Below are 14,491 nucleotides of genomic sequence, written 5' to 3' on the forward strand. Positions count from 1 at the left end.
CCACCCCCTCGAGCTACTTTCAGTAGTCTATGCCCTGAAGTTATGGAGACATTACCTACTGGGTCAAAGATTCACTTTGATGATAGATCATCAGAGCTTAAAGTGGATCTTCACTCAGAAGGATCTCAACATACATCAAAGAAGGTGGATGCAGACCCTGCAGGAATTTGACTTTGAAATCAAGTATGGCCCAGGCAAAGAAAATGTGGTAGCAGATGCCCTTAGCAGCAGAAAAGCCTCCTTGCTTGCAATCACAGTGGTGTCAAATCCACTGATTAATGAAGCAAGAGAGAAGATCATGCAGGATAGATTATTTAGCCCTATTGCTACCCTACTTATGCAGGAAAGCAAAACTCCTTAGGGAGTTGCATGGAGTTCAAGGGTACAGCCTGGATGAAGGAATTATGTATTATAATAGCAAGCTATGCATTCCCAATGATGAGGGAACTAAGGGTCAAATTTTGAATGAAGCCCATGATAGCCTTATAGCAGGACATCCAGATTTCATCAAGACCTACATGTCTATAAAGAAAAGCTTCTTTTGGATTGGACTAAAAAAGGATGTACTTAATCATGTACGTCAATGCCTGATATGTCAGAAAGTCAAAGATAAGAGAGTAAAAATGTCTCGGAAGTTATATCCATTAGACATCCCCTAGATGAAGTGGGAATGTATCAATATGGATTTTATTACTAGACTACCTTCAGTGCAATCAGGTTACAACTCCATCTTCGTGGTAGTTGACAGACTAACCAAAGCCCATCTTCGTCGTGGTAGTTGACAGACTAACCAAAGCCCATCTGATTTTAGTAAAAGAAACCTACACTGTAGTGGATGTGGCTAGAGTGTTCCTCAAGGAAATCTTCAGATTGCATGGCCTACCCAGGAGAATAGTAAGTGATTGAGATCCCAAATTCACGTTAAGATTCTGGACTGCATTCTTTGAAGCAGTAGGAACTTTCTTCGATCTCACCACAGCTTACCACCCCGAGATCGATGGGGTCAAACAGAAAGGGTGAACCAAGTAATCAAAGATATACTTCAGTCATGCTGTGGTAGGGAACCCAAGAAGTGGCTAAGCTATCTGCACCTAGTCAAATTTTCCTACAATGCTTCTTATCACCGAAGTATCGGGATGAGCCCTTTCAAAGCTCTGTACGAACAAGACTGCATAACACCATTAACTTGCTCCGACCCATTGATTAGGGTCGAGATGTCTAGACAGATGCTTGATGACATCATGGAGCAGCAGATGCAGTCAATCCGCAAGGATATAAAAGCTGCCTAGGATAGACAGAAGCAGTATGTAGATAAGAAGAGATTAGATAGAAAATTCGAAGAAGCAGATATGGTCTTTATTCGAGTACGCCCCAAAAGAAGTTCTCTATCTGTTGGGAAGTACAAGAAGTTATCCCCCAGATACTGTGGGCCATATCTGATTACAAAGAAAGTAGGTGACTTAGCCTATGAACTTCTTCTACCTCCTCATCTCAAAGTACATAATGTATTTCATGTCAGCCTACTTAAGAAGTATGTACCGAGCTTGAATCATGTGCTTAATGATGAACTCTTAAAAAACTTCTTCAACCTAAGGGCAGATGGAACTCCAACCTGAAGAAATCCTTGATGTTCGAGAGAAGGTTCTCAGGAACAGAATTCTGAGAGAATTATTAGTCAAATGGAAGTTTTATCCTTTTGAAGATGCCACCTGGGAGAAAGAAGCCAAACTGACCCCCAGTTTGCGAGATGAGGACATCTCTCATTTTTCAAGTGGGAGAGGATGTAAGATTCCTCCCCAGCCCCTCAAGATGTCCAGTTTCTTCCCCTGTAATCAATCCCCTTTTAAGAATACTAAAAGATCTTGTTTCTACCTATTTTGGCCTAGAGAGAGAAAATATTCTAGAGAGAGATAATTTAGTTTTTAGATATCTTTGGATGGAAAAATATCCCTTCTTATTAAAATAAATTCCCCCGAAATAGAAGTTTAAAAAGAAATTCTTAAGGTGCATTAGAAATAAATTATAATGTGCACAAAAGATAGCCTAAGGGTCAAGATTTTCTAAAAATTTTGGATTATGGTCCAATTAAGATTCCTATGGACCAATAAGATTAATCCAAATGTAGGGAGGAGATAAATTGAAGAATAAAAGAAAAACCCCCCAAAAATGAGTAAATGCTCACATAAGATGAAGAGTGGACTAAGGACCAAAGGAAAGAATTAAAAAACTAAATTTTGACACCTCTGAGTGGGGATCTCCCCTCATGAAGTAGGCACATTTTTCTCATCATTACCCCCAATTTTTAATCAATAAAATGAGATATTTTCATCTCTCCTCTCTCCTGTTTCAAAACTAGATCCAAAAAGTAAGCTGAACTAACACAAAAATGGTCAAAAATTGACCAAACTAATCTGGAAAATTCTAGAATCAGTTTGCTTGATTAGAGGCTCACTTTTTCCTATAAATAGAAGCCTCCTGCACTGTTACTCTACTCCTGCCCCTGAGCCATCTACATTGAATTTTTTAATAATTCAATTGTTTTTGGCCTAATCCTCTCCAAAGTGAATTGGTGGCCACTCTTGTTTTAAACAAGAGTAGAACCCTCAATCCCTCAAGCCAAAGGAGAGCTTACAAGCTCCATGTAAGCTAATTTTCTTACTTGTTTACGAGTTCTAAATCTATGGTTTTCTTGATTTTTATGTTTTGAAATTGATTGAATGAAATTCAAATGCTATGCCTTTGATGAAAAGGCCACCCCCTTCTCTTCTTTACATTCCAGCCTTTCTTAATCCTAGAAAGATTAACTAAGGGATTAATTAAACTCTTCTTATTGTTTACCCTCTTGAATTTAGAAAATTGTGTAGATTAGAGTTCTATAATTCTGAGATGGGTTAATTAAATTAATTAAAGATAGATAAAAATGAGAAATGGTCAGCCATACAAAGGAGGTTATTGCAAAATTTTCCAGAATTTTGTGAAAAAGAAAGTTTGTTTTTATGTTATTCCAAAAGAGTAATTCCCACCATTTTTGCATCTAAAAGAAATATTCTAATTACTCCATGTACATATTCACCTATGAATATGCATGGATATCACTGATATTAATTATTAAATTTGATTTCTATGCATAGAAAGATGCATAATGAATTTTTTTATTATAAAAATGTTATTCTCATTAAATTTAATTTCTATGCATAAAAATATGCATAATGGAATTTTCTTAATTACAAAAGTGTTATTCTTATTAAATTTGATTTCTATGCATAGAAAGATGCATAAAGGAAATTTTTTTATTACAAAAGTGTTATTCTTATTGATTTTTATGCATAGAAAGATGCATAAAGAAAGGTTTTTTATTACAAAAGTGTTATTCTTATTAAATTTGATTTCTATGCATAGAAAGATGCATAATTGAAAATGTTTTATTATAAAAGTGTTATTCTTATTAAATTTGATTCTTTCTATGCATAGAAAGAAGCATAAAGGAATTTTTTTGTTTACAAAAGTGTTATTCTTATTAAATTTGATTTTTATGCATAAAAAGATGCATAAAGGAATTTATTATTATTATAAAAGTGTTATTCTTATTAAAATTGATTTCTATGCATAGAAAGATGCATATATCTTTAGATCAAAATTTCCATCTAAACAGTCCTCAATGGGAATTTCAATTATACAGATTTTTAATTTGTCATCCCTTAACTTGATCCACTAGGTCAAGTGTTAACAATAGCAATCTGTCAGCACAATCCACTAATCTCATTTGCTAAAGTCATTATTGTCATTCCAGTTACGAACATCATCACAGGGACTCGTCCCATTCATCCTCATTGTGGTTTTGCTCAGCTTATCGCTTTTCAACCAAAATTCAAGAATCATCATTTTTCAATCAGAATCCAAATCAACTCATCAGTTCTCAACCAGAGTTTTAAAATCATATCAACCACATTCGAATTCATCATCTGGATAGCATTTTTGCTTATAATTTCAAGGTCTTAGATTTACTCGTATATACTGCCAGTAAAGAGCTGCGATTATACCCTTAATATATACGGCTAGTCACGGTCCTTGGAATTATAAGGTAAACACCATCATGTCTAGGCCTCAAGCAAGTTAGGGATTCCATGCAATTACGGTACTTCCATTTGAAGACCCAATTACTAATTTATGAATTTCAGTCTGAATATCAATTTGTATGAATTTCATCACACATTTCCAACTTTTTACTACTACTTCATAAATTTTTGATATTTTTGTCTTCTTGATTGATCCACTTTAGCCAATTCGCTCTGATACAAGCTGAAAGATCCCTGTCCCCTCAGCGCAACACATTTTGGGATGCTAGCAGCGGAAGTAGCACTTCTTGCGCGGGGCTAATCCCATCCCATCACATCTATTTACCTCTCATTCTCATCACTTCTATTCTCAGCACATCCATCCATCCATTCATCTACTTGAATTCTAAGTGTATTCTTATTATTTGAATTTCATTTTATTAATACTCCACTGATTCCAGCCTAACCCCATTCGGCCCATGGGTTAGCCACCACCCAACCACTGGAATCAGTAGAACCAGACAATTACTCACCCACCCATAATTGAATGCCTTTCTTAACTTTTGCTTTTTCAAATATAGATACGCACACACTCTTCTTTAAAACTTTAACTTATAAAACAATCCATTGACAAATAGTTATTGGTTACCGATGTCATAACTCAAAACTTCCATCCAGTCCCTTGTTTCTTAAAAAAAAAAACAGTATCACTCTGGACTCTCCGTTGAGACCAGCTGGTCAGCAAACGAGATACAGTAAACAGATTACAATAATCATTTCGTCCATCATATATATCTTCCACAACATATGCATGAGTTTCCTAGGCACCGCAAGCCCGTGCATCGCCTGGTCAGAACCCTCCAAGATCCTCCTTAGGTGTCCTGGCACTTCACTCAGGGATCGCTTTGTCGGCCCTCGTCCATTGTACCGAAAGCGCACCATTTTAACTCTATTTATGCATAATTCAATTTTAAGAAAAATAACACTTTTGAAATAAAATTAAATCCTTTATGTATCTTCCTATGCATAAATTTAATTTTAATGAGAATGACACTTTTGAAATAAAAATAAATCTTTTATGCATCTTCCTATGCATAAATTTAATTTTAATGAGAATGACACTTTTGAAATTTAAAAAAAAAAAACTTTTTTTGCATCTTCCTATGCATAAATTCAATTTTAATGAGAATGACACTTTTGAAATAAAAATAAATCTTTTAGGCATCTTCCTATGCATAAATTTAATTTTAATGAGAATGACACTTTTGAAATAAAAATAAATCTTTTATGCATCTTCTTATGCATAATTTCAATTTGAATGAGAATGACACTTTTGAAATAAAAATAAATCTTTTAGAATGCACAAACGGAGGGAATTACTCTTTTAGAATAACCTAATGATAAACTTTAGTTCCACAAAATTTAAGAAAATTTTTCCATAACCTCCTTTGTATGGCTGACCATTTCTCAATTTTATCATTCAATTTATGACTTGAATTAATCCAATTTGAATTCTAATATCTCTAATCTACTCCATTTTCCAAGAATCAAGAGAGTAAACAATGAAAAGAGTTTAATCAATCTTTTAATTAAACTTTCTAGGATTGAGAAGGGCTGAATTGTAAAGAAGAGAAGGGGGTGGCCTTTCCATCAAGGCATAGCATCAGATTTTAATTCAACATTTACAAAGCATAAAATTTGAGAAAACCATAAATTTAAAAATTCAAAATAAGTAAGAATTAAGCTTACATAGAACTTGTAAGCTTTCCTTTGGCTTGAGGGTTCTACTCTTGTTTGCAGCAAGAGTGGCCACCAAATTTACTTGGAGAGGATTAGGCAAAAAAAACAATTGAATTATCAAGAAATTCAATGTTAAATGGCTCAGAACAGAGGCAGAGTAATAGTGCATAAACACCATTAAGTTTTTACAAAGGGGGAGGCTTCTTTTTTAAGGAAAAAGTGAGCCTCTAACCAAGCAAACTGATTCTAGAATTTTCCAGATCAGTTTGGTCACTTTTTGACCATTTTTAGGTCAGTTTAGCTTATTTTTTGGATCTAGTTAAAACAGGAGAGAGGAGAGATGAAAATATCTGATTATTTGTGAGTTTAAAACTCATCCACACATGTGAAATAGGCACCTCCTTCATGAGGAAAATTCCTCACACTGAGGTGTCAAAAATGCATTATTTCCTCTAAATATCTCTTCTTTTTTAACTAATAAACCTTGTCCTTAGTCAACTCTTCATCTTATGTGAGTATTTACTCATTTTTGGGGGATTTTCTTTTATTCTTCAATTGATCTCATCCTTACATTTGGATTAATCTTATTGGTCCATAGGAACCTTAATCCAAAATTTTCAAAAAATCTGGACCCTCAGGATAAGGTCCTTTTTACCTATTTTCAATTAATCCCACTTACACATTGGAAAGTTTTTTTTGAATTTTTGTTTCAAGGGAATTCATTTTAAACACTAGGAGGATTTTTATATCCAAAAATATCTCAATTTTGAATTCTCTCTCTCTAGAAATTTTCTCTCTCTAGGCCAAAATAGGGTAAAATAGGATCTTTCTTTTATTTCAGAGAGGGGAATAGTATAAGATCAAAAGGGGAGGTTCTTACACCTGTACACCTCAAAATATGGAGGGAGGAATCTTACATCCTACCCCACTTAAAAAACGCGAGATGTCCTCATCTCGTAAAATTAGAGGATAACTCTTTTCCTTAAGATCCGACTGATTCTGGGGTTCCTTATAGTCTGGTGAACCCAAAAAAATCCTGGGATAAAGATCCCTTATATAGAACTCTTCATTAGATAACAATTCACTCAGATTATAACATTCAAATCCTTATCACAATAATGGTCCATTAGACCGAACTTTCTATCTGAACAGTCCTCCATGGGAATTTTCAATTATACAGATTTTTAATTTGACATCCCTTAACTTGATCTACTGGGTCAAGTGTTAACAGTAGCAATCTGTCAAGAACAATCCACTAATCTCATAGTGATTTGCTGAAGTCATTAACGTCATTCCAGTTATGAACATCATCACAGGGACTCGTCCCATTCATCCTCATTATGGTTTTGCTCAGCTTATTACATTTCAATCAAAATTCAGGAATCATTATTTTTCAATTAGAATCCACTTCAACTCATCAGTTCTCAACTAGAATTTAAAAATCATATCAACCACATTTGAATTCAGGAATCATTATTTTTCAATTAGAATCCACTTCAACTCATCAGTTCTCAACTAGAATTTAAAAATCATATCAACCACATTTGAATTCATCATCTGGAAAGCATTTATGCTTATAATTTCAAGTCTTAGATTTACTCGTATATACTGCCACAATAAAGAGCTGTAGTTATACCCTCGGTATATACGGGTAGTCTAAGGTAAATACCATCATGTCTAGGCTTCAAGCAAGTCAGGGATTCCATGCAATTGCGATAATTCTATTTGAAGACCCAATTACTAACTTATGAATTTCAGTATAACAATTTGTATGAATTTTATCACGCAATTACAATCTTTTACTGCTTCTTCATAAATTTTTGACATTTTTGGCTTCTCGATTGATCCTCATTAGCCAATTCACTTTGATACCAACTGTAAGATTCCTGTCCCCACCGTGCAATGAATTCAGGGGTGCTAGCAGCAGAAGGGGTGCATCTATTTAGCGAGCCAAGAGCAGTGAGCACAGAGCAGTGAGTAGAAATAAAGTCCTTGTGAAAGTGAGCAAGTAGGGGCATGGTATGATGTTAAGCGAGCATGTAATGTTAAAGAGAAGAGTGAAACCATAGTGCAACTCTATAATGAACAGAACAAAGAAGACTAAAAAAGTTTAAAAATGACTATTGCAAATAAAGCATTTTCAAATGAATGGTGCGGATATAAAAAATCACTACAAAACTCATACTACTTGGCTCGCTAAAAAGACGTTGAATTGGTCATTGAGCTACTAATAGAAACAAACTATTGTTGCAACCACATGGAAACCACAGCGACCAGAGAGCATAGAAATCAAGCCATTAAAATGCACACCAATTTTAATAGCCATACCACTGACACAACAATATAATACTCTTTAGAAACCATAACCATAGGATTTAAAAATTTTATAATCCAAATAAAAATTGTCCAACAATCAGCTACATGCTATTGTAAAAAACATTCAGAAGCATAACATCCATCAAAACATTACTTCCAATAGTCCCAAAAAATGATTGTCTCAATTAAAAAAAAGACTATCTCTAATGGCATTCTGATGTAGACATGTGATCCTCATAACTGCAAGAGACACAAAGAAAAGAAAATAAGCTTTATCAATACAAAATTATTCTCTACTAACATATTTATCTTTTCAACATGCATACCTTTGCTGAGTATGGTTCTAACAGGTGATCATAGATCCGCTCATCCTTGTCTAACATTATGACATTGCGATCCATAAATGCTGCCACTAGCCCAAGAGTTCCAGTGCCAGCAAACAAATCCAAAATCGTGTCCCCAGGACGACTGAAGAGGGAGATGATGTATTTGCTAAGCCGCTGACCTCTCTGACAACCGCCCCGCCATGGTCTACCCTTTCTCTTCACCAGATCCTCCAATGGCACTCTTGAAAATGCACACAAACCATTAACCATATTCCATAAAGATCACCGAAAATCATTTTAAATTATATCTTGATTTGAATGCATACATACATGTCAAAGATAAGATCTTGCCCTACATCAAGATCATCACCTAGTGCCAAATCCCTTAGTTGATCCCCATGCATCACAAAGCTTGTATAGCAGGAGATGTTGAGCGAACAAAAACAGCCAATATTAGACAAGTGACCTACAAGCAAAGACACATTGGTTATTCATGCATTTTCACCTTAAATGGGACAAAGAAGATTTGCACAAATGACAGCCCCAAAGAGAACAACACCAATACCTGGGTAGTAATCATTTGCCCCATCTTCTTCCCAATAGGTGGAGTACACCTCACAACCTGTCTATGATAAATGCCAAACCCAACGCTCTGTGCAACCTGCTCAATGGTCACTCCTTCTTCCATAGTGTAAAGGCATGTAAAGAAGCCTCGATCCGAGAGACAAGAATCAACAACTTTAAAAGTAGAGTCATACATGCCATCCCCAATCTTATTCCAATATGGAACCTTGTTTGCAACACAACCTCCAATGATGATATTTGAGGGGAAGTCTGCAAATATCAACTCCACACAGTAATCGGACCCTCTACTCTTGACATTCCCTACTGTGCAAATAACATTCATGGCATCAAGCACTTGCTTTCCCAATGAGGGTGCATCCTCCATGTTCACAAAAGTAGCTGCAAGGTCCTCAATACTGACATTGAAGGCATAAATGGTCCTCAATACTGACATTGAAGGCATAAATGGTTCCTATAGACAGGTTTTTGACATTTAACACACATAGTCTCAAGTCAAAACAATCGGATCACGATAGAGATGAGGTAGGAAGCTCACATACCTGGAGCTTGCAATGTCTTGGTTATGATGTCAGTTGGTTGTATCCCACCTGCACTACTATTGGATGTCTGTTGTTGACTCTGCTCCCTATTTGCTTCCATTGCTCGATTCACCTCCAATGCACGATTCACTATTTCCCTCCCTAAATTCACTGGCAATGACTTACGAAAAGAAGCCGATGCAATCGATGTTGCATGTGATGTGGATGTGGCCTCATTATGATCAATTTGCTGGCTACGAAGCTCCAATATAGACTTATGTTGGCGATACAGATCAAGCTCTTCCTCAGGCACATGGTTTCTTTCAAGGTCCAACCACCACCACGGGCAGAAACGAGACTCTATGCTTGACATGGCCTATTCAATGACAAACATGGGTAAACACAACTCACCCTCAATATGAACATGTTTCTCAATCATGGATTCAAAATGACAAATTCAATCACTTACTCTTCCAACCTTCGAATCGGCATACATATAAGATTGATTGTCAACACAAAGCCACACACTAGCGAGAGGGGGTAAAATATCCAATTGGTGCTCCTCAATTTCAGAAAGCAACCATCTGCAAGCCAAAGCCCAAATGATAAAACAACACACAGAAAGAAGCATGCATGTTTTTTAACAAGGAATATCTGGGTTATGTTGTAGGAAAACCTATAAACGACTCGTGCAACACTTTGTAGGCCTGGTTGATGGTCAATATCATGGCTAAATTTTATGCCTCCTTCGTGCACTTTGAAAGCCCTTTTGAAGTACTTTCTTCAGCATAGAACAACAAAAGAGGTGAATCGGCTCTCACCTGGAAACCTATAAACGACTCGTGCAGCACTTTGTAGGCCTGGTTGATGGTCAATATCATGGCTAAATTTTATGCCTCCTTCGTGCACTTTGAAAGCCCTTTTGAAGTACTTTCTTCAGCATAGAACAACAAAAGAGGTGAATCGGCTCTCACCTGGAAACGTGACTCGATCGGCATTTTTAATATCATTTTGGATTCTCAAACCCAGCTCCGTGATCTGAAGCCAGTAGGAGTACATGTGCAGCCATTCCCTAACCTTTGTCTTATCATTTGGCATACCCTCAAGTACTGCAGCCTGAGAGTTGTCCAATAGCTTGACAATGTGAGCCTTATCTGTGTCTCTGATGCAAGCAGAACCTATCATATTGAGCTTTTCCTCTGTGGCCATATGATTGGTTGACGCGTGCCATGGGAGGGAGAGCACCGCACACCAAAAGGCCCCACCGTTGGAGGGATCAGCAATCCTTGCATATTTTGATGTTTTTCCTCTGTAGAGAACTTCTACCTTTCGAGTCACATTCTCCCTAGCAGACTCGGCAAGTGGTCCATTTGATGCCTCATCAATTTTTTGCTCCATCTCGTCCTTGAACAAGAGCCGTCATAATCTGGATTGGCAAATGAAGCCAACTGGTGGGCCTTCCTCTGGCAGATGCACTCTGCATCTCTCTCTCAACCCACAGCTTGTCCTCATTGTCCAAATGTGCCATGAGAGTTGTTAGGTCGGACTCTCCCAATCTTCTTAGTTGAAATAGACGATCACCAAATGTGGTTGGCACAAATGCATAATCATGTGTCCTACAAAACAAAGAAAAAATATGTTAATATTCTTGAGTACAAACAACTTACTTGACATAGAAGGAGACTCTGATAACAAATTAACTTACTTGTTCAACCTGGACAATGAAAACAAAAGCTCACCCACATCCCTCCGCTCGAACACATAAAATTTACAGAGAACACAACAATGCATGGACAAATCCCCTTGAAACCCTGTAATAAAACACAAAATTAGGAAGGACAAAGAAGCATAAGAAACTATAACATCCCAATGAGAACTCACCTGTAGAAATGCAGTCCATCCAAGCATTGTGTCGATTATTACCATCAAGAATATGCACCATTTTTCGGCTCAAGTACGGACCCCAATCGGGGTCAAGTGCAAGAGTTTCCTCAAATTGTTGATTCACAGTCCTCCAATGCTCATCCCAAGATTCCTCCCTCTCTTGTGTCAATGGTGTCTCCTCCCCTTCCAAGTCCATAATTGATACTGTGAAAGCTCTCATGCTCTCAATGTACCCACCTAGTTTTTTGAAGCTTCGAGTAAGAGACTTATCTGTTGAGGGAGAAACCTTTCGGATTGCCTCCGTCTGGATCATCCTACAGAGAGGAACATGTGGAGGTGGAGACCTAAATTTGACTCCTATCCTATCTAAAAAGGCTTGTGGAGTAGATGTCTCAAGAATCTTCCCAAAAATATCAACCTTATTTTTTTTCTGCTTGCTTCCTTCAGTTTGGGTTGTGACAACTGTTTCTTCTTGATCCTCTAGTGGATGTGTGTTCTCTTCCCCCTCTATCTCTCTCCCAGTATCCTCAGTATTCTCACCTTCATCCTCATTATCACCACCTTGAGTATTCTCACCCTCATTTTGATCACCTTTATTTTCCTCAATTGCCCCCACTACATTTTGTCCATCCTCCTCATTTCTTTCATCACTATGTAGATGCTGCCTATCCATATCCACCTCTAGGTTAGTGTCATCTATGATATGTACCGCATGCTCCGTAGTAGGGTTTGAGGAGGCGGCTTGCTCCAAAGTGCTGGAAAAATCAGCTTGCCTCCTTGTGTGTCTCGATGAGCTCTCACCTGGGCCAACCTGCACACTCTTTTTCCGCTTAGCAAGAGGTAACTCATCCATTTTTGCACAACAAGAACCTTTCAAGCAAGATGCTCTAGTGAAATGACTCGAACTCATTTGAAAACCAGATAGCTATGCAAAAATACAAGAACAAATCTTCAAATAGTATTCTACTCATATTGTATAATTAATTGATTATTTTAACAGCAAATTCAATAATACGACACAAACTTAAAGAAAAGGTGGCACATTCACTAAAGAGATTAAATTCAGTACTGCAACACAATCATCAAACAAAGGTGGCACATTCACTATCCAACAAAACGGCCAACTCATTAACGAACAGAATATCTTTGAGATTATCATATGGAGTGCTTTGGCCCAAATTCCAAGGCATTCAAAGCCATATTGAATATTTTAAAAAAATCTTCATTGGAAAATATTTACGGAGCCCTTTTCAGGTGTTCAATTCAAGGCATTCAAATTTATTGGAAAATATATAAAGATTTGGTAGCCCAAATCTGAAGGCATTCAATATTGAGTACTAATAAACTTTAGAAGTGATATTTCGCAATCCAACACTTTTTTAAGGACAAACGTTTTTCATTTTGTGCTATTGTTCTTTAGATGCACATGTTTGCTGGTCTCCTCTCTCGACTGTGTGAGCCGTTTCTCAACCAAGAAGACATCAAATGTGAGTTTTTTGAGCTTCTTGTATACATAAAGTCTGCATAATATAGACAGTAGTAAGAGAGACAGTCTATGCAATGTGTTTGAGACAGCACCATATAGATAGCATGTTCTTACACTACTCTCTCCAAATTTCTGCCGGCCGAAGCTTGAAACAAACTCAAAATCGTGATGATTTTTTCAATGCTCGGCAGCAAAACATCCTATTATTTTGTGTGCTGAGCGCACAAATTAATTCAAGAAAAATAGCAAGAAGTAACGCCGCACATCTCATACTGTGTGTGGAGTGTGGCGGCAGCAAAACATCCTATTATTTTGTGCGCTGAGCGCACAAATTCATTCAAGAAAAATAGCAAGAAGTAACGCCGCATATCTCATACTACTATGTGTGGAGTGTGGCGGCATCAAAACATCCTATTATTTTGTGCGCTGAGCGCACAAATTCATTCAGGTAAAATAGCACAAATTCATGGATGATGATACCTTTCTGTGTCTGTTTGTTGGGGAGAAAGATTGGAGTGGGGAGAGGGCCCTGCGCATGAGACCAGCGTTTCTTTGCTGGGGAGACGTATGATGCTTCATGATCGCTTCTCTGCATGTGTGTTCGAGGGAAGATGCTTCTGTGTGGAGGACGACTAAAAGCCTTAAGTAATTGCTTCATAAGAAGTAGCCAACTACTAAAAACCCTAAGTTAGGCACTGGACAAATTTTTTATCCTAACACTAATGAATTTCAACACTAAAATTTAAGGGTTTGGTCATTATTTTTCCGATTTTTTTAAATCTATAGCACAGTTATGCTATGGCATCCAACTGGTAGAGTTTTTGAAATCTAATAGGAGATTATGAAAAAGCACAAGAACTAACACAAAGCAAATATGTGTGTGTGTGTGTGTGTGTGTGTGCGTGTGTGTATACATACACACACATACACAAACATATATACGTATATACATGTACTCTTTTTGATACCCTTCATTATGACTGTTTTTGCAATAAATATTTTTATTTGCTTCTACCCATAGTCTTAAAATGAGCCTGGTAAAATTGTATTATGGCTAGTATATGCTATTGATTAGAGCAAGAACATCTAGTATTAAAATATTTTTGGCTAATATTCAATGTAAATTCCTTAATTCTTGTTGTGATTGCATTATGCAGGGAGGCTCGTGTTTTCCTCCATTCTACAATGGGTGCATGCATCCGAGTCCCCTTCTCGAATGGCAAATGTCTTGTGTCAATCAACATGATCCGGGGGAAGCTTGGAATTATTGGTGGGATAAATGTGGAGGCCTTACTTGAAATTGGAGGAGAGTATGAGCCCATTTGTCCTTTACACTTGTATGCAGGGATTGGAGACGAGGCATATTTTATCCTGGAGCATTCATTGTCCTCTGTATATATTGCCAGATCAGAGAATTATTTTGAGACCCCAGAACAAGGCCCCTCAACTATATTTCCTCCCGGTTCTTGAAAGAGTACTCCAATGTAAGTGGCATTAACTTTGACTTTGACATTTTTTGTTTTGCATTGTGCATTGAATTAGAGAGCATTGTGCTTTGCAACAGTGACTTGGACACTGAAG

The 14,491-nt window shown here is 37.0% G+C and overlaps 1 protein-coding gene across 1 annotated transcript in view; it reads right to left on the bottom strand.

The window, feature by feature from the left end:
• Window positions 1–11,521, bottom strand: part of LOC147605820 (uncharacterized) — a 147,302-nt gene extending 135,781 nt beyond the window's left edge. Inside the window, exons 1-5 of the mRNA XM_086792555.1 lie at window positions 11,422–11,521; window positions 11,246–11,351; window positions 11,040–11,156; window positions 9,562–9,860; window positions 9,003–9,271 (exon numbers count right to left, since the gene is read on the bottom strand). Of these exons, the coding sequence (XP_086648681.1) occupies window positions 9,003–9,271; window positions 9,562–9,860; window positions 11,040–11,156; window positions 11,246–11,351; window positions 11,422–11,482 (852 nt within the window). The 5' untranslated portion in view covers window positions 11,483–11,521. The remainder of the gene's footprint in view (window positions 1–9,002; window positions 9,272–9,561; window positions 9,861–11,039; window positions 11,157–11,245; window positions 11,352–11,421) is intronic.
• Between the last annotated feature and the right edge of the window lie 2,970 nt (window positions 11,522–14,491).

This window comes from Cibotium barometz, chromosome 58 (genome assembly GCF_041138505.1).
Source record: "Cibotium barometz isolate CiBa-2024 chromosome 58, ASM4113850v1, whole genome shotgun sequence".
Taxonomy (NCBI): Eukaryota; Viridiplantae; Streptophyta; class Polypodiopsida; order Cyatheales; family Cibotiaceae; genus Cibotium; species Cibotium barometz.